The sequence below is a fragment of the Anolis carolinensis genome, chromosome 3, assembly GCF_035594765.1.
Source record: "Anolis carolinensis isolate JA03-04 chromosome 3, rAnoCar3.1.pri, whole genome shotgun sequence".
NCBI lineage: Eukaryota > Metazoa > Chordata > Lepidosauria > Squamata > Dactyloidae > Anolis > Anolis carolinensis.
In genome coordinates this window covers 181,231,459-181,255,045 of record NC_085843.1, presented here as the reverse complement: position 1 = coordinate 181,255,045, position 23,587 = coordinate 181,231,459, and the positions used below count along the sequence as shown (strand labels likewise).

At 40.5% G+C, this 23,587-nt stretch overlaps 1 protein-coding gene and 1 long non-coding RNA gene across 6 annotated transcripts in view; one reads left to right on the top strand and one right to left on the bottom strand.

Annotated features, from left to right (window-relative positions):
• Positions 1-23,587, bottom strand: part of dlg5 (discs large MAGUK scaffold protein 5) — a 147,046-nt gene that overhangs the window by 83,383 nt on the left and 40,076 nt on the right. For all 5 annotated transcript variants that reach the window (XM_062975868.1, XM_062975870.1, XM_062975869.1 and 2 more), the window contains exon 2: positions 7,088-7,156. In XM_062975868.1, the coding sequence (XP_062831938.1) occupies positions 7,088-7,156 (69 nt within the window). The remainder of the gene's footprint in view (positions 1-7,087; positions 7,157-23,587) is intronic.
• On the top strand, positions 12,647-16,560 carry LOC134297682 (uncharacterized). The gene is made up of 4 exons (XR_010004517.1): positions 12,647-13,905; positions 14,131-14,284; positions 14,448-14,624; positions 16,267-16,560. It is a non-coding gene; the product is annotated as an uncharacterized LOC134297682 (long non-coding RNA).

Here is a 23,587-nt window from a genome sequence, read left to right as displayed (position 1 = left end):
AATCATCTGGGCTTTGCCTGGTCAATGTCCTTGCAGATGGCCAATTCTCTCACACCAGAAGCGACTAGCACTTTCTCAAGTTGCTCCTGACACGAAAAAAAAAGTTTCTGACATTCAATTTTTTTCATTCTTATGCATACGTGTTTTTAAAAAGACATGCAACGGATATTCAGAAACCTAACTGTTGGATTCTTTCCCCTTCAAAATGACTTCTCATAGATTTTCAATTTTATAGATGTGAAACACAGATAGTTCAAACACTGTGAACCTGTCCAAAGTCAAAATACTGACTGTAACCATTTAAGGCAGGGGATAAACCCTCTGAAGCCAACAGGATTCAATTTCTGCCTTTCTTTTTATAGCAGGAGATTCTCAAACGAATTCGACAACTCTCCTGTTTATAAAATTCACCTCCCAAAGTCAGCCCTCCAGCTTCTCTTTGCTCAATTTAATAAGGCACCTTTATTTTCCCAGCTCCACAAAAGGTTTTCTAGCATTATCAAGTGTGACTTGGCATATGCTTCAAGTAGCCCTCAAGCTTATTCGAAATGCTCATCCCTTCCCCTACAGAGGACATTTCTAGCTGAATGCTAAAGGGCTTTTTATTTCATTTGACAGCTCACTTCAGTGTAAAGGAAATGACCTGGGCTTCCAGCTCCATCTTCTTTTTTCCACCTGACTGACTGCTTCATGCTGCAACATTTCCATTCTTTACTCTGACCAATCAAGTTTCTTCCAACACGCTCAGGCCTGGAGACCACAGCTTTGTTTTCTAAATTATAACCCCATCCTTTTTTCTTTCTTTCTTTTTTTCTTGTAACATGCTTCTTTTCAGACAAACTGGATTTGTCATAACATATTTATTACAACTACCGCCAAGTGTGGCTTATTTGTCGGCTTAAATAAATACTTCACAACTCACTTTTTTGTTTCCACACACAGCCTGGAGAACCAATCATTATGTGGGTCACCTTTCTGGCTTGCCTCCAGGTAGCGAGTTTCTGTCTTAGCCACCAAAGAGTGCTTACTGTGCTAATAGGGACATGTCTTGTGAACATAGTTTTTGACGCAACATACCACACACTCAAAACCAATTCTAAAACATGAACTTTGGGAATGGGAGAGTAAATATCACTGTAGTAAATGAGTAGGCAGCAAATAAGAGAATGAAGCTTCAACTAAGAAAGACAGATGTGATGCTACTGGGGAGGCTCAAGGCATGATGCAATAGTGAAATAATTGAAACCAAGGGGCTTGAATAAAATGAAAGAGGTCAGTGGGCAAGCTGGCTAAGGAGAGGTTCTGAAAGTTGTAGTCAAGAGAAGTAACTTGTTCAAGCTCTACCAATATGGTACCTCTGGAGTAGTAGAGACAGATGTGCAGCTTAGGGGGATTAAATGAATCAGCCTAGCCTTTCAGATGGCAGCATGGCCAGAGGTGCTTTTAATCAGTTACAGCCTGTATGCCATCTTGAACCTGAAAATGCTGCTGAAGAATCAACGTTTTCAAAACACAAGCACAATAGAGCTGGAAAGGAGTACAGAATTTTTCACTTCTGGGTTTTACTGTTTTTTGATTCTTATGTTAAAGCATGAAAGAGCAGTCCTTGATCAATAACTCATTATTTCAAGCTGGTTTGTTAGACCACAGTTGGTTTTAACCACAGTTTGTAGATACAGATGGCATGGATATCAGGCTGTGGTAAAACTTCTGAATGTTTTGCAGGTGTTTCAGAGGCCAGGGAAAGGGTGGGTGCTAGCATCAGCATCCAGACTTATTTTGATTATACTACACTATATTTTGGTGTGGCTTCCAAATGTGGACAAAAAAAACCCATGATGGACCTGGATAGATGCATTTTGTAAACTGTCAGTCTTCTATTAATTTAGGTGTACATGTGTGTACGTTAACATAGAATGTGTATTTCTTACCTTCAAGCTCCACATGCAGAGATATCCAGGAGAGGGGGCTGAGACATTAAAAACTTCTGCTTTAGTAGATCCCACCGCCATTACAAGGAGAGATCCACAAGATCTCACCCCAAACATTAAACAAGAAGTGCTATTTTAGCAGAGACAAATATTAAACAGGGAAAACTGGTACCATGCCTGGTAAATTAGGGATTATTAGAATGGTGATATGTTTCACTGTCAGCCAGAAAAGAAATTACAGGCTGCATGAAACAACATAGTGCAGAATGCTACTGAGGCAGGCTGAACATTTTAAAGAAAATAAGCTAAGCTGTTGGGAATGAAAAGCAATTCTTGAGCTGCAGGTGAGTTTAGTCTGATATGCAGTAATTATAATGAAGTTGTGAAGGTCCGGGTATCTTAAACACAGAACTAACGAATCTAAGAAACCTAAGAAACCTATAGTTTGCTGGCATTCTTAGATATATCTGCTAGAGAACTCAAAACATTATATATTCCACTTCAGTTGCCATGACAAAATCCTACAGAATCCTGGGACTTGTAGTTTGCTGTGGCACTTGGGTTCTCTGGCTGGAAATTATACATTTTCCTCCCTAAACCTCAAATACCAGAAGCCCATGGTATGTTGTCATGGTGCTTGTAACAGAACTATTGCTCTACATTTTGCACTGACAATGGGCTCCCTAGCATAAAATTATTAGTGCCTCACTGACAAATGACATATCCCAGGACTCCTTAACACTAAGCCTTGGAAGCTCTAGTGGAATCAAACTCTTTAACTGTTCAGCATGGATTCATCCCTGCCTCATTCAATTAATCAGTCAAATCATGACCAACTGGTCATAAATAGGTATTTGTTCATAGTGATAACCTATGAGGATAAATCAATACAGAGAATGGCATTAATTATAAGCATCTCTATTTCCCCCCATATATATGACAACACAAGCTTTTCTCATACGTCTTCGAGATTCATGGCAGATCATATGAAAAGCCTTCTTCATGGTGCTCCCACTGAAATATGTTTACTATTATACAACATGTCTAACAGGAAATATGGTTTAACTAACAGTTCAGAACCCTGGGAAGAACTGTTGGGGATGGAATGATGTGGGGGAGGAGAGAACTAGAATGGCAATGCAAAAGAAAAAGTATGTCCAGAATAATACATACAGTAGAGTCTCGCTTATCCAACATTCACTTATCCAATGTTCTGGATTATCCAACGCAATCTGCCTCCCTCTTGGATCCACAGATGATCCACAAGGACTGAACTTTTTAAGGATTTAATTTCTGACAATGTCGTTATTGTCAGTTCATTTTGCGCAATTCTATCTTTATTTGAAGTCAATTTGTTAGTCGCCAATGTTTTTGTAGTCAATGTTTTCAATACATTGCAATGTTTTGGTGCTAAATTTGTAAATACAGTAATGACTACATAACATCACCATGTATTGAACTGCCTTTTCTGTTGATTTTCTGTAAAACATGATGTTTCAGTGCTTAATTTGTAAAATCATAATGTAATTTGATGTTTAATAGGCTTTTCCCTAATCCCTCCTTATTATCCAACATTTTTACTTATCCAACGTTCTGCCGGCCCGTTTATGTTGGATAAGTGAGAATCTACTGTGTGTGTGTGTGTGTGTGTGTGTGTGTGTGTGTGTGTATCCTGGAGGCGTAGTCCAACACTCAAACCACTAAACCACACTGGCTTATTACTGAAATTACTTATATTAAAATGCAGCCATGGACAAGGTCCCTCTCAAATACTCAGCATGGGTGCTGCACATTGTACACATGGACACTTGGGGATCTGGGGGTGGGTTGCGGCTGCTTATTGGTCAAATATATTGCCATACATCACAGTTCCAAATTGAGTTTATTTATATAGTTTCAGTAATTCTGGGAAGGGGGGTGCTAATGACTTCTGCCTGTAAATACACTGCATCATGCCTCAAAGGCAAATGTCTTTAGAATGGCAGTAGTCAAGTTTAAAAATTGCTCCTGAGATTGGCACCATGAACTAACATTGTGAGAAATATCAGTTTCAGTTTGGGTAGAACAATCTCACCCTGTGGAAGGAATAGTATCCGGTCGTCTGACAGATACTTCCAAGCCTAGGTGGCAAGACATGCTGTGCCCCCAAATGCCAGTGAGCATTTCCTACATTTTGTTATTTGGAATTAAATTAGGATCTCCATTTCCAGCAACACTAAAATCTGTTATTAATAAGCATGAAAGTATTTAAGTTTTGAAAACCTAGCAGATTCTGAGTTATAACTGTGAAAGACTGAAAGCTTTCAAGGACACTAGACTACTCTTACTTAACTTCTTTTTGAGGAATTGCAGGAGAGCTTCTCTCAAACAGAATTGGAAAATTATTATGCAAAAGGGCTAATGTTCTGCATCTTTCTCTGGCCTCTTCCACACAGCTGAATAAAATCCCACATTATCTGCTTTGAACTGGAATATATGGCAGTGTGAACTCAGATAACCCAGTTCAAAGCAGATACAAGCTGTTGGATTTTCTGTCTTGATATTCTGGGTGATATGGCTGTGTGGAAGGGCCCTCAGACTCAAGAAACAGACATGTTACTGAGATGTATCAAACATAACAGCATATTGCTTCAGAGAACCTTGGCTTCACACGTTCTTTTGTTCCTCAAACATAGTTAATTCCTGTCTTCTTATTACTAAGTTAAATAATAGTTTTCTGGACCAAAGCAAATTACACCATGGGCCTTTCCAGACAGGTCCTATATCCCAGGATCTGATCCAGGATTTTCTGCTTTAAAACTGGATTATATGAGTACACACTGTCAGATAATCAAGGATAAATGGAAAACCTGGGATCAGATCCTGGGATGTAGGGCCTGTCTGGAAGAGCCCTATGTAACACAATTTTTGTTTGTGGGTTATAAATGTCATTTTCTAATTGGTTCTATCATAAAAACATGGAAAATATTAAATTACAAAAACTGTTTTTGCGGGACATCCTGCAGCATGTTTTGCTATAGGTTTTCAATGAATATCTCATAGAATCTCAACCAATTCAACATAGTCTATGACAGCCACAAAAACACAGTTTCTGTAGTATAACAACCACTTTCAAAGTAAGTACCACACAATAAAACAGGAAATAACATGTTCAAACCAGGAACAGAATAAAAATCAAATTTTGTTACATAGTGTTATGGTTCATTTACATTCAGAAATTGAGAAAAGGCACTTTCCTATGTCAGAAGAGGAGTACTAGATCTGAGGCGTCTGAATATATGTACACATCTCTTGATGGGCAAAACTCTCTTACTGTTGGAGAACATTAGTCTTGATTTCAGACTCTTACCCATAGGAGACATCAAGGTGCAACAACTCAGGAGATGCTTAGCAATGCCTGAGAACTTTCAGGCCACAATGGCCACTTTCCCAAGGTCTTCCTGTCTGACAAACTCTCTGACATATGTCATGCACACCACAGCTTTTTCTTTTTTCTTCGTGTCAGGAGCGAATCGAGAAACTGCAAGTCGCTTCTGGTGTAAGAGAATTGGCCGTCTGCAAGGACGTTGCCCAGGAGACACCCGGATGTTTTGATGTTATTATCATCCTTGTGGGAGGCTTCTCTCATGTCCCTGCATGGAGCTGGAGCTGATAGAGGGAGCTCATCCGCGCTCTCCACGGGTGGGATTCAAACCTGGCAGCTTGCAGATCAGCAACCCAACCTTCAAGTCACACCACAGCTAAAAGATCCCAAGGAATACTGGTATTATCAGAGACAATTGAAAACTGACACACATGCACAGTATTGCTTCCAAAATGAAGATGGAAGGAATGGGAATAGGGCTAATGTTGTTTCAAGCCCATTTTCCTTTTGAAACAGTTATTACTGTTAAAAAAAAGAAGAGAAGGCTCAGGGAAGCTGACTTCCACCATGACTCAATGGAGAAGAACAAGGCCCAGAGAAAGCTTTATCTCAGCCACTCTACATGCTTCAATGGCCAATCCAGTGCAGAGAAAAAGAGGGGGGAGATGAGTCCTATGTTCTCTCACCCACTCCGCCCCCACACTCCCATTTAGAATTATAGAATCATAGAATAATAGAGTTGGAAGAGACTTCATGGGACATCCAGTCCAACCTCCTGCCAAGAAGCAGGAAATCGCATTCAAAGCACCCCCGACAGATGGCCACCCAGCCTCTGCTTAAAGGCCACCAAAGAAGGAGCCTCCACCACACTCCACATTAGAGAGTTCCACTGCCAAACAGCTCTCACAGTTAGGAAATTCTTCCTGATGTTCAGGTGGAATCTCCTTTCCTGCAGTTTAAAGCCATTGTTTCGCATCCTAGTCTCCAGGGCAGCAGAAAACAAGCTTGCTCCCTCCTCCCTATGACTTCCCCTTACATATTTATACATGGCTATAATGCCTCCTCTCAGCCTTCTCTTCTGCAGGCTAAACATGCCCAGCTCTTTAAGCCGCTCCTCATAGGGCTTGTTCTCCAGACCCTTGATCGTTTTAGTTGCCCTCCTCTGGACACATTCCAGCGTGTCAATATCTTCCTTAAGTTGTGGTGCCCAGAATTGAACACAGTATTCCAGGTGTGGTCTGACCAAGGCAGAATAGAGGGGTAGCATGACTTCCCTGGATCTAGACACTATACTCCTATTGATGCAGGCCAAAATCCCGTTGGCTTTTTTAGCTGCCGCATCACATTGTAGGCTCATGTTTAACTTGTTGTCCATGAGGACAACACGTACTGCTGTCAAGCCAGGCACCCCCCATTCTGTATCTTTGCATTCCATTTCTTCTGGCGAAGTGAAGTATCTTGCATTTGTCCCTGTTGAACTTCATTTTGTTAGTTTCGGCCCATTTGTAAACTCTGTTTTGTTCCAGCAGCTTGGAAATTCAACCTTGACTAAAAACAGGTGTACAAAACCATCCTTTCCAATATGCATAGCCTGAAATATCAGGTGGCTAGCACAATTACAGAAGACACACACTTTCCATGCGATATCACCATCCCTAGCTACACAAAAATAAATACTTCAACAGAGAATTCTTGACTCTTGTATTAGCATGACAAATAAAATATACATGTTAATCTTGAATTAATGCAACTCAAGACAACTAAAACACCAAAAAGCTAGGACATTTCTTACCAGTACTGCTAAGAGAACTGCTGCTTTCAGAGTCTGATGGCATTATGGACAATACGCTGTAAGTAGACCCTGGAAAAAGGAGATAAAATGACTTGCTTAATCTGTGTTCATCATGAATCTGCAGCATACAATGGAAACAAAATCATGAATCTCTCCCCAACATTTCTGCTTGTCAACAACCCATTTCCAAGTTATCTATGGCAAAGAATAATATTATCCAGGCAGGGAAGATCAACAGAAGTATGACTTGGGTTTTAGGCTCCTTAGCATATGTAAAATTGGTGGAATTGCCCATATGTTCATCTATCCATCTGCCCATACTCATACCCACATAATCCAATGAAACCCTTTTCATAGCAGACTATCAAAAGCAGCCTGTGAATGGTATATTTTTCCTTTTCAATCCAGATTATGTTGCACCTCTCCATAATGCAAAAAAAGGACACATGGACTTAAAAGTTTCAAAAAGAGGATAATTTCCTCAGGAAGAAATTTTTCTCATTTCCCTCTCCAAGACAAAGCTTTGCTCTGGAGCTGCACTTCTCTGCCTGTAGCCCCGATTCTCTCTCACTAGGTCACTGCGGCTGTTCCTATTGCCTTTCATTCATTTGACGTGCAGACTGTAAGCTAGTTTTTTTTTAAGGCACCATGCGTTTTCACTGTCCAAGGACAGAGAGGGAGAAGCCTCCACACCCACCGTATAGTCTGCTGCCTGAAATGACCCACAGACTAGAAATGTAATTCCAACCATTAAAAACGTTTCTCTTTTCTCATTTAAGCTGCCAAATCACAGCCACAGGCAGCAGGCAGTTCAATGTTGGCAGACTTCAGCACAAACCAGCTGGTGCCACAAAATTTTAAAAAAAGGAAAACGCTTATGGGAGATCAACTGGCAGCAGAGAGATGACAGTTTGGAGACATAAGGGAAGAGATTAATACACAAATCTGAAAGCAATCAAATGTAAGGTCTTCTTTCCTTCTGTCTCGTTAAACATAAGCTGACGCTCAGAAAAAGATGTCAACAGAACCGGTCAGAGTAAATATCTGGAACAAAGACGGGACCGAGTATTGTGTCCATTGCAAGATTACTTAAAAGTTTCACCAAGTCTTCAACAGAAATACCAAATGAGGCAATTGCTGTAACTGATCACATGCCAACAAGCAAGAATGAAGCAGAATTATTCAGAATGAAGCCGAGTCAAATTCCCCTCTCACTTAATTGGTCCTGAGAAGGCAAAAAGAAAAGACCTTAGTAAAAAGAAACAGAAGTTATTTTAACCTTATGTATTCAGCAGATGCCTTCTTCTCTTTCTAGCCAATTTCACCAAAAGACTGATCAAGTTGACTGAACCTTAGCTTCCTCCTCCCTTGTCATTCCAGTAGAACTGAAACAGGCCCCTAGTCAAGGAGCTAACAGGTGGCTTTAACTTTAATTTTTCAGCAAATGAAAACTGATTTCAAAATGGCAACCCCTTCTGTAACATAATGACAGCTATACCTCCCATTATCAATTTTAATGAAACTGTTTTGTTGAAGGCTTTCATGGCTGGAATCATTGGGCTGCTATGAATTCTTCGGGCTGTATGGCCAGGTTTCAGAAACATTCTCTCCTAACGTTTCACCTGGATCTGTGGCTAAATATGCCAGCCACAGATGCAGGCAAAATGTTAGAAGAGAATGCTACTGGAACATGGCCACAGAGCCCTTTAATGAAACTTCTGAAAGAAGTCAAAACAGAAAAAATTGCTGAAATGTCAAAGACTAAGGAACAGGTCTTATTTTAATACATTTTCTGAGGAACTTGTATTTGCAGATCAAAAGGTTTAAAAAGTATTAACTCTTGCCACCTCCACATAAAGATCTGCACATACCTAACTTTGAAGATCCTACCAAAAACCATCACTGAATCTCCAATTGACGACACACTTCTTATCCTAGTGGTGCCCACCCAGTGTCTTTAGTATACATGCTCAACATTCTGACCAATGATTTTACAATTTATTAATAAGAACATGTGAAACAGTGAAATTATACTCCAATTTTTGTAGATCGTGTACCAAAATATAACACAGTCCCCCCCCCCCCCCCCCGCCCCGTCTTTGTGTTTTGGTTTTTAAGATTGTTCCTAGGGTTATTTGGAGTGCTGATTCAGAAAATTGGATTGGAAAGACTGCATCAGCTCTAGTTTCTTAGAGATGGCTATCATGATTTTCTAAGGATGAGCAGATGAAGAACTTGTAGATGACATATGTTTGGTATCTCAAATACAAAATCTGATAGGGGGAAATTGGTGCCATCTTTAGAACCAACAGATCTAACATTTGAGGCACCAAAATGTGTTGGTCAATATTGTAAAAGAACAAATTTTATCCATACTGGATGTTTATACTCAAGACACATTTAGTTGTGTAATGTATATTTTAGGGAACAGAAGAGGCAAACTACCTCTGAGTATTCCTTGTCAAAAAACATCTTACGAAATTCACAGGGTCACCATAATTTGACAGGTGGCTTAAAGGCATACAAACACAACGTATAGGCAGATGCTTAATCAATTAGTTTTGTTGATTTCAGTGATAAAGAACCGAATTCTGTGCAACAAATAATAGTTTGTTTCACTATCTACAACTTGTCAGAATGTTTAAAAAGATACCACTATTTTCCTATGTATTTTTCATTGTGTCTTCTGAAGAAAAGTATGAGTAAACAAATCTTCCTAACTGGTTGTTAGGAATATCCATTCTCAAATTAAACTCTGGTGTTTTTTGTTGTTGTTTTTTGCACTCCCTCTGCAAATACTCAAATTTCTCAACAGGAAATAGCTCCCCTCATCCCTCCTGACAAAGGACAAGAGGGCAGTAAGACATGTTTACTTACACCAAACTGAAGTGAAAGTGGCAAGGTTCCCATTTGCTTTGGAGAAAAGGAAAAATTTGCTACAAATGAGAAATGATTCAGTTTTTAAGGACCTCATTCCCTTTTCACATCACTAGAAAAAACTGCCCAAGTAGCTGGACCATCACATGGGCATGCCACATTTTTGTTCTCTTGCTTTACAAGTATGTGTTGCCATATTTGTCAGAACTAGTAAAATTCACAATGATCTCTTTCTTTCTCTCTCAACAAGCTGTGATTATCAAGGCAAAATCTGTGCAATAGCAATGTTCATTCACAAATGCAAAATTTAGTATGACACATGTGCCATTTTTGTATTGATATTTTACTGCTCTTTTCCTTCAAGAACCATTCTAAGAAAACGATGTTTCGGGTTCTTGCTGCTCTGAGAAGTTAGGGCCCTTCCAGATAGGCCCTATATCCCACGATCTGATCCCAGATATTTTGTTTGCCCCAGATGATCTGGCTGTGTGGACAACAACAGACTGGTTCAAGATTGGGAAAAGAGTACGGCAGGGCTGCATACTTTCACCCTCCCTATTCAACTTGTATGCAGAACACATCATGCGACTTGCAGGGCTTGACGATTCCAAGGCCGGAGTTAAAGTTGCTGGAAGTAACATTAACAATATTAGGTATGCAGATGATACCGCTCTGATGGCCGAAAGTGAGGAAGAGCTGAGGAGCCTTATCACCAAGGTGAAAGAAGAAAGTGCAAAAGCTGGGTTGCAGTTAAACACCAAGAAAACCAAGATCATGGTAACTACACCTATTGATAACTGGCAAATGGAAGGAGAAAACGTGGAGGCAGTGACAAACTTTATATTTCTAGGCGTGAAGATCACTGCAGATGCAGACTGCAGCCAGGAAATCAGAAGACATTTACTTCTTGGGAGGAGAGCAATGGCCAACCTTGATAAAATAGTGAAAAGCAGAGACATCACACTGACAACGAAGGTCCGCATAGTCAAAGCAATGATATTCTCTATAGTAACCTATGGATGCGAGAGCTGGACCATAAGGAAGGCTGAGCGAAGGAAGATAGACGCTTTTGAACTCTGGTGCTGGAGGAAAATCCTGAGAGTGCCTTGGACCGCAAGAAGATCCAACCAGTCCATCATCCAGGAAATAATGCCCGGCTGCTCACTGGAGGGAAGGATATTAGAGGCAAAGTTGAAGTATTTTGGCCACATCATGAGAAAACAGGAAAGCTTGGAAAAGATCGTGATGCTGGGGAAAATGGAAGGAAAAAGGAAGGGAGGCCGACCAAGGGCGAGATGGATGGACGGTATTCTTGAAGTGACTGGGTTGACCTTGAAGGAACTGGGGGCGGAGACGGCCGACAGGGAGCTCTGGCGTGGACTGGTCCATGAGGTCACGAAGAGTCAGAAACGACTATGCGACTGAGCAGCAGTGGACTGATATAATCCAGTTTAAAGCAGAAAATCTGTGATCAGATCCTGGGATATAGGTCCTGTCTGGAAGGGCCTTAAGAGAGTTTCAGGGCAGCATTTCATAGGGCCAGTTGTCCTTTAATGAGAGAAAGACTTTGAATATTTCTGCATGTCAAATAAACATAATGAGCAGTCTGCTAGACTGCTACAATCTGTGATGGGGACTTCATTTTTTAAATTCATTTCAAAAAATCCAAACGGATTTTACAAATAGACACAACTTCACATTATCAATCACATTATTTAGTGGGCATAGTCTACCACTAAACAGTGTAGCTGTGGGTAGCACTGCATCAATTCAATTACAGTGGAACCTCAATTTACGAGCTTCCCTACTTAAGAGCATTTTAAGTTATGAACTGACACTTGGCCTCATTTTACTTTGACATGCGAGCAGCGTTTTGAACTATGGACTAATGCGAGAGTACAGGGCTTTAGGGCTTCAAAGGAGCAGCCTCTGTGCCTCGAGCTCTTGTCCACTTTGGGAGATTGCTGACAGTTTTGCTCTTGTTTTCTTTAACTAACTTTGGGTTAGTTGATTTTGTGTGATTTTTATTCCTGGTATGTTTGGCTTCATGAAGAGAGGGAGGGAGGGAGGCTGGAATGACGACAGTATGACAAAAATGATGGTTCTGCCTCTTTGCTTTGTGCTTCTTTGCCACAACTTTGTGCTTCTACCATTTTAAAGTTGATCTTTCGTTTTGTCATTGTTGCATGTGAATGTGCAGGTTTTGCCTTGCTGTTACACTGTCCAATACACATTTTGTTGCCTGGAATGTGCTTCCTTGCTACAGTGGCTGGATGGAATCAAACACTGTCTATCTCCGAACATTTTCCCTTACCAATTTTCATAATAGTCTAATATTTTGAATGTTATCTAACAAGGAAAATGTGGCAAAAAAGGCAAATGTCAGTGAAGAAAAAGATTAAGTCTGATCTTGAAGAAAAAATGCATATTGTAAATGTAATAAATCCAGTTTATTCCTTTACATTCTTCTTTCATTATGTATTATTAATTTTATACATTATTTGTTATCTATAAAGTAAATTTTCCTATTTAAAAACACATAACAAAAATGGGGCGAAGCACGCCAGAATGGATTAATAGGATTTCAGTGGGAAATTTTGCTTGGAGATGAGAGCTAAGAGTTCAGTCACGGAACAAAGAAAACTCTTAACTCAAGGTATCACTGTATTTTCTTTTAGTTGCAGGCGCTGTCAGGCATGTTGCTTCTAGTCAATAATGCTACGTGCATCAAGAAATAGGGAAGAAAGTGACTCTGGCCTATACCAAATGATACAACCATAAACCAACACTGAATGGAAAGCGTGTCAGCATCTAAGCTCTGCTAGAAGGACAAGTCTGCAAACTGTCAAAAAAGTCTGCTATAAAAATCGAAACACATATATATGCACAAATTTCAAAACTGGAGAAAGCAGGAATTCTTGGACCAGGATTATAGCTTCATGACCAGGGGAAGTAAAAATACGAAAGCCCAGGGGAAAAAGTGGGGAAAAGTTTGCGATTTTCTGAGTTTCTTTATGTTTTTTTTTTTAATATTGGGGACACTAATTACAGAATTTTCTTTTTTGTGGAATGCTGGAGGAAATGTTAGGATAAGAATTATATATTTCACCACACCTACTATCCAAATTTAATTCTGAAGCTTATGTAATATGAAAACTTCTACGTAGGATGATATGCAATATCTCACATCATTGCATTTTTTGGGTTTCCCCTCTTTTTTATGGGAACGAATTCGCTGTGTCTGCTTGACATGAAGGAGGACTAGAGGATACAAAACAATTTTGTTTGTTTTGCTAATGGGAGTTTTTTTCTATTTTATTACTTTGGTTTGGATTTTTATCACCTCCGCATAAACCAGTAAAAAAAAATAATGAGATTTTTAATTATTTCAGAGGTTCCTTACAATACAGAACCATGTACTCCATTTGAGAGGAGGGGAGATGGAAAATATATTCAATTTTCAATTTTTCCTGGGAAACAGTCTACACTTTTAATATATCAAACATATTATTTTTATATAAGTGAAATTATCCATAATGCATTCTATGCAAGGCTACTTTCAATGGGTTAAGGAATAATCTATTTTTTCCCATTTCTGTACAAGAATGCTCATTTTTCTCTTTAAAAACAGGAAAACATGCTCCCATACAAACAAAGAGATTCAACATTTCCCCAAATTTTACAAATAGTAGGTCCTCTAGGTGTGGTCTGCCACTCCCTTGTCTGTCAACTTAGGGGCTGGGGAAAGGTAAATGGCTACAGGATATTCCTCTATCCCGTGTTCCTGCTAGTTGAGCTTTTCTATTTTTCTACCCTTTTGCCTTTTTGGATAAGGAAGGGTCAGGATCCGATGGAAGCTCCGTGGGAGAGACGAGCTCCTCTCCATCCGAGAAGATTGCAGAGTGGTCTTCTGCATCCTCGGGATCGATATCCGCCCCTCTGTGAGTACAGGTGGTGTTGGAGTCTGTGCCGCAGGCCTCAGTACCGAGGAGGTGCCGAGGCCGTCTTCCAGGCCCCCCGAGTGCACTGCTGGGTTTGATGTGGCTGGCTGGGCATGTTTTTGCCCCACAGTCAGAGTTGAGCGAGGGAAGGGCATGCTGGAGGGGGCGGGATTCTGTGTCAGCGGTGTGGGGGCGTAACATCTGTACGGTCCCGCCTCTCCGCAGCAGTCAAGATGGCAGCAGAAGCTGAAACGGGAGGAGGAGGGGCATACTTATAGTGCCCATAATCATAAAAATAAGCTGGAGGGATCCAGGGCTTGCAAAGTAGCCTGAGAAACCGATGGGCTTCGGCACCAGGAGGTCCATGAAGAGATCGAAGGTGAGCGGCGCCGGTGTGATAAGAGCCTCTTTCACAGGGGCGGCCTCGGGTTCCCTGCTCCGAGTCTTTCCCCAGCGCCGATGTAGTGGCAATCGGGGCTTGGAGGGAACCCAGTGCTGAGGGACCTTCATGCTCGGTTTCTGTTGTTGTTGCCCCATTTCAGGAGTAAGAGAAGGGGCTTCTGCCCCTATCTCCACTTGGACCTCAAGCTCTGCTGTTGCTGGGGAGGCTTGGATCAATGTTGGCAGGCTCCTCCGGAGGAGGGAGCAGCACCACGGTCTAAAAGAGTAGTCAAGATCATTCCTAAAGCTGCTGCTGGAGCATGGAAAAAGGAACTAAGGTGTAGTCCCCGCCCACGGGCATTTATACTACTGGGGAGCATGGGCGGGGCCTCCACCAAAATGTTTCATTTTAAGATCTAGAAGATTCTGAAAAGCTGTGCAGGCTCAGAACTTGACCCATATGTGGGATTTCACAGACTCCATGAAGAAAAAACAAATAGGGTAGGGGTAATAGAGCTGGCATTGGAGATTGGGGAGTGAATCCTTTCTTGAAAAATTGAGAAAAACACAAAGGTTTGCCCAGAACCTTTCTTTTCACAGCTAAGATATGCTCTCTTCCCAAACCATAAGATGGGTATACTAGACATCTTGTGAAAAACTGGATTTATCACACACAACATAATTGCAACTGTACAACATCCATCATTAGTGCTTTGTTTGAAGACTGTAGCCACATAGCAGCAACTGTCAGTCTAAAATCTGATCTTGGTTCTGGAAAGAGAACTTTTCCCAAAGCTACAAAAGGGTGGCTGTCTCAGCAGGATTTATACAGTCAGTAGTTGTTATATAATCTGGTACATCAGTAAGGGCCAATAGTGTCCTATGTGAAAATAAATTGTACACGACCATTACACACAGTTTTATATTGATTCTTACTACAAGGGATGGGGATATTTTCCCCCTAAAGAAAACTTTTCTGAGTTTGGAAAAACTGGCATGCATCCACCCTTAAATAAACAATATAGTCATTTGCACAGGGTGCATGACTTCCCTGGATACCTGCTGCCCAATAACCACTTGCTGTTTTCCAAGCGGGGAAAACTCATACTAATTTGCTCATCCAGTCTAACAACAGCAGATCGTGATATGTGAAGGACCCAAAAATCCCAACATAAAACCTAATATAATTATGTCTCTGGGTCTGTCTCTGTCTGTTTGTCCTATATGTATATAATGTGATCCGCCCTGAGTCCCCTTCGGGGACTTGTTTTCCGGGCCCAATTCAAGGTGCAGGTTATCACCTACAAAGCCCTAAACGGTTTGGGACCCCCTACCTTAGAGACCGCATCTCCCCCTATGAACCTGCACGATCTCTTCGCTCTTCGGGGGAGGCCCTCCTCTCGCTCCCACCACCTTCGCAGTTGCGGCTGGTGGGGACGAGAGAGAGGGCCTTCTCCGCTGTGGCCCCCCGCCTCTGGAACTCACTCCCGAGGGAGATTAGACAGGCCCCCACCCTCCTTGCCTTTCGAAAAAGCCTTAAAACCTGGCTTTTCCAGAAGGCCTTTGACGACTAATTTTTGGGGGTTGATTTGTCTGCCCATTTAATTTAATTAGAGAGTGTTCTGCCATGATTATTGATACCTTGCTGAGTACTTCTGCCACGAAGTTACAGAAGCCATCTATTTCGCCCTAGAACTGTTTTATCTCCTTGTTTTTAACATGTGATGTATGTATTGATTGTATGACTGCTTTTCATGTTTGATTTTACAATGTGTAATTTGTCACTGTTTTTATTATTGTTGTGAGCCGCCCCGAGTCCCCTCGGGGAGATGGGGGCGGGATATAAGAATAAATTTATTATTATTATTATTATTATTATTATTATTATTATTATTATTATTATTAGGGCGGAATATAAATACTGTAAATAAATAAATAAATACTGTCTAAACTGTATTGTCTATATACCATTTTTTACAGCAAATGTTATAAAGTACCATATCAGCTTTGGGAGAATTTCAGCATAAAAATGTCTACTTCATCTCTAGTGGCGCAATGGGTTAAACCCTTGTGCCTGCAGGACTGCTGATCGACAGGCCAGCAATTTGAATCTGGGCAGAGCGGGTGAGCTCCCTCTGTCAGCTGGACATGAGAGAAGGATGGTAAAATATCAAACATCGGACGTCCCCTGGGCAATGTCCTTGCAGATGGCCAATTCTCTGACACCAGAAGTGACTTGCAGTTTCTCAGGTCACTCCTGACACACAAAAAACTTCATCTCAAGACCCAATGTATTATTTCGAGGTATATGATGAAGCCATCTTGATGAGCCTAAGCAGGCCTTAGGTTCATCTCAACAATCTTGGACGAGAAACCATCTGGAAAACACTACACTCAGTCCCACTATAGAAGGGGCATTCCTTGATCTTTACAGTAAACTTTAGAACTAGAAGTGAGTAATGGCAACCCAGGCCCCATCTATACTGCCATAACTGCATTATATGGTGAGTGTAGACTTGTACAATGCAGTTTAACTACACCGAATTGCATTATATGAATCTACACTGACCATATAATGCAGTTTCAACTTGCATTATATGGCAGTGTAGATGGAGCCCCAGTTGTAACTCTTATAGTCACCCTAATTGGCTCACAGCTCCCCCTTTTTGCACCACCAGAAGGCAGCAGAGAGGGTGTGAAAAGGATTCCCCTTCCTAGCTTTTTCTCTGTGACAGGGGTCCCCAATGTAAGGCCCATATGCCAGATGCAGCCCTCCAAAGTCATTTACCCGGTCCCTGCCCTAAACTTTAGACTTAGGGTCGCCCTAACACAGAAACGCCTTGAAGGCACACAACAACAACAACAACAACAACAATCCTAATTAACTTAACCATCTCATCAGTCAAAAGCAGATGAACACTTTCCAGTGAAATACTGGTAAGATTAAGTTAGTTAAAATTCTTCTTCGTTTTAAATATTGTATTGTTCTTTCATGTTTTTTTTGCACACAAATAAGATATGTGGAGTGTACACGTTGTTTATTTTTTTAAAAAGCTGTAGTCCAGCCCCCCAACAGTCTGGGGGACAGTGAACCAGCCCTCAGCTTTAAAAGTTTGAGAGCCCCTGCTCTGGGAGGATGTAAGTGGGAAAGAAAGGCTTTACCCGATGAAAATTTGGCTTGAGCAGGAGGGATTTTCTACCCCTATCATAGAATGGAGGCATTTTGTGAGTTTGTGGATGTGTATATTTATGAAAAGAAGACAAATGTGCTCATGAAAACCCAGTATTCTTTTGGTTCCACCCACCTACCGTTGGCATGCAGCCCACAGAAATTCAGTCCCAAAAAACAATCCTGTTTCAGAAGATTTTTTTTTTAAAAAAAAAATTACACTTGTTGCGGCCATTGACAACCAAAGGAACACATCTTTTTACAACAGACGAACTAAAGCTGCAGTAGCATTTCTAGAACTTGCAAATTTTGAAAAATCTTCAACTATACATTCTCTGGTGAGTTTTAAATCCTGGCAAGGCTGTTTATTCCAGCATTTCTTTACAATGCCTCTGGGACAAACAAACCAAAAAGATTTTATGAAAGGTCATGGCAGGGTTTTGTGCTGCTTCTGTGACACTGCAGTTCAAGAGGAATGGGCTTGTTTTTGTGCAAAAGACGGAAACAAGACAAATCTGGTATCAAAAAGGCAATATTAAAAACCTATAGGGAGAACATTCTATCTCCAGGTCACTCATTAATGGTGGATTCATTTTTTAAAACAAAACAAAACAAAACCCTATCACACTACATATATTCATCAGCCCATCTTTACATTTATTACCCCTCCCCAACTTTTATTTTTCTGATCATTTGTTTATTTTCTCCATGTGAATTTTTTTTGCACTTCCTTTTCATCTGATTCTCTTTTATATTTGGGGATAACATGTGTCTTCTGGATACTATTATGAGAATTTACATGATGGCATAATATGCAAACAAATACATGGATGACTGGAAACAATGCTTTCTCGGATCCTCTACCTGAGATACATTTTGACACATTATTGTTGTCTTGTCTAACACAAAGGAATCACTTGCAACTTTCCAGCAGAATTTCAACAAGCCCCACCCCATCCTCAACAGAACAGTCCACAAAACAAGCTTAATTTCTCAATGCAGCTGGACAACTACATAATGGATGCTTAAGCATCATGTTACATCTTAGGAGCCCTCTAGATGTTCTCAAACTGCAATTCCTAGCATTCCTCAATGTTGGTGGTGCTGGTCAGGGTTAAGGGAGTTCAAATTCAACAACTTGTGATATTGGAAACTGTCAGATCACTACACATATTTTCATACTTAAACCTTGTACCAAGGCATATCTCAAAATCTATCTCTACAGCTAAACTCATTGATACAACTGCACAAGATTTTAGAATTCATTGATTCATAAAAGGCATTTCTCCAACCACAGGGCCAACTTAAAGAGGTGAAACTTGGCAAAGCAAGGCAAATATCTTGAAACACTGTATTAAGAGACTGGCATCAACAGGAAAATGCCAAAGCGCAACTGGGCCCTTGGTATCTGCTGTGGTTTGGTTCTTAGACAAACTGTGGCAACCACTTTTTTGGATGTTCATGTCCCAGTTCATACAGTGGTGTATTAAAATGATAAAATGAAGAGGGCATGGGAAATGAATGATACACATCCAAGAAATATATGAAGCATCAATTAAAGTGGAACAATGTATATTGAGATAAGACTTTGTTAAAGTTTGTTAACTGAATTGATTTATCAATAAAAATGTTTTTCTTAAATAAAATGGCAAAATGAAGGTTCATTTGTTAGAAATCCCACCCACCCACCCACTCATTTTTAAACCATGAATTGTTGAATCTGTTGATACAGAATCCATGAATACGGAATGCTGACTGTTGTCATCTATAGTTCCCAGTTAAGAATATTCAAACACATCGACAACATATTATGACTCCTTCAAGATAATAACAATGAACCCTAACAAACTCTGCATGGCAGTCTTATACGAGGACCCCTTGCCCTCAAAAAAGGTCCCTACAAATCCAGATGCCAACTGTGTTCCCACATCTATTCTGGCAACACCGAGATCCTTACACAATCTTCCACAACACTGTAGATTCATTTACTTGCTAATCTTCTAATATGATACACCACATCCACTGCCAACAACAGTCTACATCAGACAGTCAGGACAATCTCTGCCCAAGATAATAAACAGAGACAAATCTGGCATAAGAAATGGCAGTACACACAAAAAAGTGTCAGGATGCTTCAGTCTCCCAAGACATTCCAGTCACTGATCTCACAGTGGCTGCTACAGTTCAAAGGAACGTCATAGCAAGACTGAAAGGGAGACAGCTGGATTTGTGGATTCATTCACAAATTCTAGTTTATTAGCACGTTTGAAGGGAGACAATGGTTTATTAACACACTTATGCTGGCATTCATTATAGCTCATTACATAAGCACAGAAACACTTCTTTAGAAAGAGTCCGCCTTCAACAGAACATCCCCGACAAGAAAATACCATCAACAGATTCTCAGGCCTGTGTATTAGCTCACAGATGCCAATGTTTTATATAAACCAGTCCAGTGACTGGTTTACAACTAGCTAGCTCTCTCTCCCTCTCTCTCTCTCTCTCAACTAAATAACTGTACGTACATATCTGATGCCTAAATATTGTGCTCCATTAATTCATCTGAAAAGTAAGCAAATGTGGAAATTAATCTGTTAGTCACAAAAATGACAGGACTCTTCCACTCCTTTTTTAAAAAAAATAAAGACTAAGCATGGATGTCTCTCTGTAAATCATCTGCCAGTGTAGTGCTATTCAAAGTGATAATTGATGGACCTGTGCCGATCCATAAGCCATCAGCTGTCAAACTCTGGAGAGCTTCTACAAAAGAAAAAAAAATAGTTGTAGCCAACTGACAAATATTATACTGACCTTTATCAACACTGGGGAGGGACTCTTTATCTGATATGGATTTATCTGTTTTTCCATAATTTTCTGGGTGGATTTATCAGCTTTGAATACAGGCAGTCCCTGAGTTACAAACATCCAACTTACAAACTCAATGTTTAGAATGGGGGTGAGACAACAGGAAGTAAGAGAAATCTACCCCTTGGAAGGGAAATTCACTCCTGAAAGACTTATCATCGGGAAAAGTGTTTCCACTGAAGCTTTATCACCAATCCTTGTTTTCACAACATGCCATTTTTTTCAAAATCCAATTATCACAGTGACAGAAAGTGAGGTGAAATCTTCTGAACGGGGCACAGACAGCAAAGCAAATACCAGGAGGTGTTAACCCTTCCCTATGCTATCCAAAGTTTGTGTGTGTGTGTGTGTGTGTGTGTGGCTGGAGTTACACTTAAAAGTGTACCTGCTCTGACTTACATGCAAATCCAACTTAAGAACAAATCTACAGAACCTATCTTGTTTTTAACTTGGGGACTGCCTGTAACAGTTGACGTGTCACAGTGAAGATTAACAGCTACCCATCCTTTTTGCATTTCCTTCCCATTATACTCATCCTTTGCCATACTATTGAATTCATAACATAACTACAAACTGGGCCTAAATTCTGACAGAATAAACTGGTGTCTCCAAAAGTTTATGAGAATATAAATTATTAATCTTTAAAGGGCCCTGAGATCGTTTGTTGTTTGTATAGTTCTTCTGCACTGTCTAAAGCCTCAGCAGGAATCTTTAGGTTAACAGCAGCCCACGTCCGTGCTTTGAAATGAAGGTTTCTACCATAGGCATTGTGCAGTTCATAAGTGGGTAACATCTCAGGTTAATCATGCATGCTGATACTTTGATGCATTCCCTGTTTAAACATTTCTGAATGATAATGGGAAACACAAGAATCTGGCTGTTTTTTTGCTATGCTATTGGGCAAGGAACAAGCACACATCTATGAACTATATATATTTTGAAGGCAAGTTTCCCATGACACCTAACTGGAAAACCGTCCTACCTTTGGAGCTCTTATGCCAGGAAGGAAATGTGATTATAACAGATTACTTTCCCTGAGAATAATCAAGAAAAGTGATGGGAAGGGAGGAAGACGTGATCTTGCCCTGTATCTCCAGGCACTGATAGGTTCTGTACAGAAGAATCAATATGGTATCTGCATGAATGCCAGAAACCAAGAAATGCAAAAAGAAAATTCCATCCTGTCAGGACCCTGGCTGCAGAGCACCAATAACCTTACACAGAGGCCAGTCTCTATCTAATATCTTTATTAAAGAAATATATAAAATCAATAAAAACAAGTGAAGAATATAGTTCAGAAGCAGACCTTTCAGATGAGGTCAAATATAGTCCAGAAATGTATTGTCCAATATAAGATATTAGAGTTCAAAGTTTTAATCCACTTGACCGAAACACACACTTTGCCAAGCAATAGTGTGGGGAAATAACAGAGTCTTTAAAGTCCAATGAAGCTTGACAACAAGGCTGGAAATAAACTTGATTCTTGGCTAGATCCGTGACTGAAGACGAGGCTAACATGAAGCATGAAACAGAGTCTGTGGTAAAACCGTGAGACAGGGCAAGGCTTGAAGCTTGATCCGGGAAGCAAGGAACTGGGATTACGAAGTCCACACACGATCTCTCTCCTCAAGCTGATCAATTGACTCCGCAAAGAAACCCTCGCGCCAAACACCTATATTGGGTCTCGTTTTCCCGCCAACAGAACTCTTTCCCTAGAGAACGGGAAGCGAAACCCAACTCTGTCCAGATGTGTGACTCCTTAGAATTTCCCAAGGGAAGCAGACCTAATCAGCTTGATCTTTGGCAGCTAAGCGTAAACTCCTCCGTTGGGCCTCTCTGACTCCCCTTTCTCTGGAATAAGATTCTTTTCTGGGAAACGGTGGGGAGTTCTGCCCAAGGCCTGTTTGGCTGAATTCTTGAGGGCAAACATCAACATCCTGCAGGTGAAGAGACTCCGGCTCTTGCTGAACCGGCGAAAACCCCATGTTTTCCTCTTCGTCTGTCACAATAGTACTAGGAACAGGACTACAAGGCCCATGAGTCCTCACGCATCCCCTCCTGCAATTGTTTAGGCTCCAAATGTTATCTAGGAAGCATTGGGGGGTCATTTCTGCCATGCTTTGGGACTTATACCCTAATACCATATTAGGCCCAGGAAAGGTCTGCTTTTAAAACCAGAAGTAAACTGGGAAGTAGCTCCTGATAGCTTGGAAATAAAAGGTCTAAAAACCTGGCAAAATGCCCTCCCACAGCCCTGAGAGGGTGTTGGAAAATTTGGGGTCAAAACTGTTCATTTGCTTGTTTGTTTGTTTTATGGTGGAGTTAGAAAACTCCAGAATAGACAGGGATCAGCAAGAACCATCCAACTGCCCCTCCACATGTTCCCTCATGGAATTAATAAAATCTATACAAGATATCAGACATCAAACCAAACTATAGTCTATGAAAACCACACAATATACAAAGGTGAAATATGGTTTAGAAGTCCTTGTATGTTTTCATCTTCCCTAATCACCAAGCTTTATTTCTGTTTCTTTCACATATGACCTCTGGAATTGAAACAACAGCCACTATTACTCCTTGTCAGTTCAAACATTGGGTTATTGTGTGTTTTCCGGGCTGTATGGCCATGTTCCAGAAATATTCTCTTCTTTCACCCACATCTATGGCAGGCATCCTCAGAGGTCATACAGCCCGGAAAACACACAACAACCCTGTGATTCTGGCCATGAAAGCCTTCAACAACACAGTTCAAACATTACACATTAAAAAGTTCCATTTTTTATAATAATGATTTGATATGATATATGAATTAGAAAATGTCAAATGGAAATATAGTGGGTCAAAAGGAAACTATTTCTGTGCATTTTTTATATTTAATTTAGGAGCTGCAGGATTAATCCTCCTTTCCTGCTCAATGTAAAATTTCCTTCTAACCTTCGCAACACAAAGAATTTTGCGCTCAATTTATCTGCATTCTAAATGTTGCTTGCCAGCCATGCACTTGCAGAAGTCATTTTCTTCAAAGCTTAAAAAGAGAGGCCATGTATTATACAAGCTTTCAAAAACTATTATGTTCATTTGGTGGATAATACTAGATAAGCCACAGGCAAAAAGAAAAGAGAGAGAAAAAAGAAAATCACTATTTTTTTTAAAGGGCTTTTGTGTTTCTATGATCCTTTAGCAAGACCACACTGTTGTTAACATAAAGTATAAAACCTGATCCACCACAAAACAAGTGGGTTGCAATATATTTTTCTGGAGAAG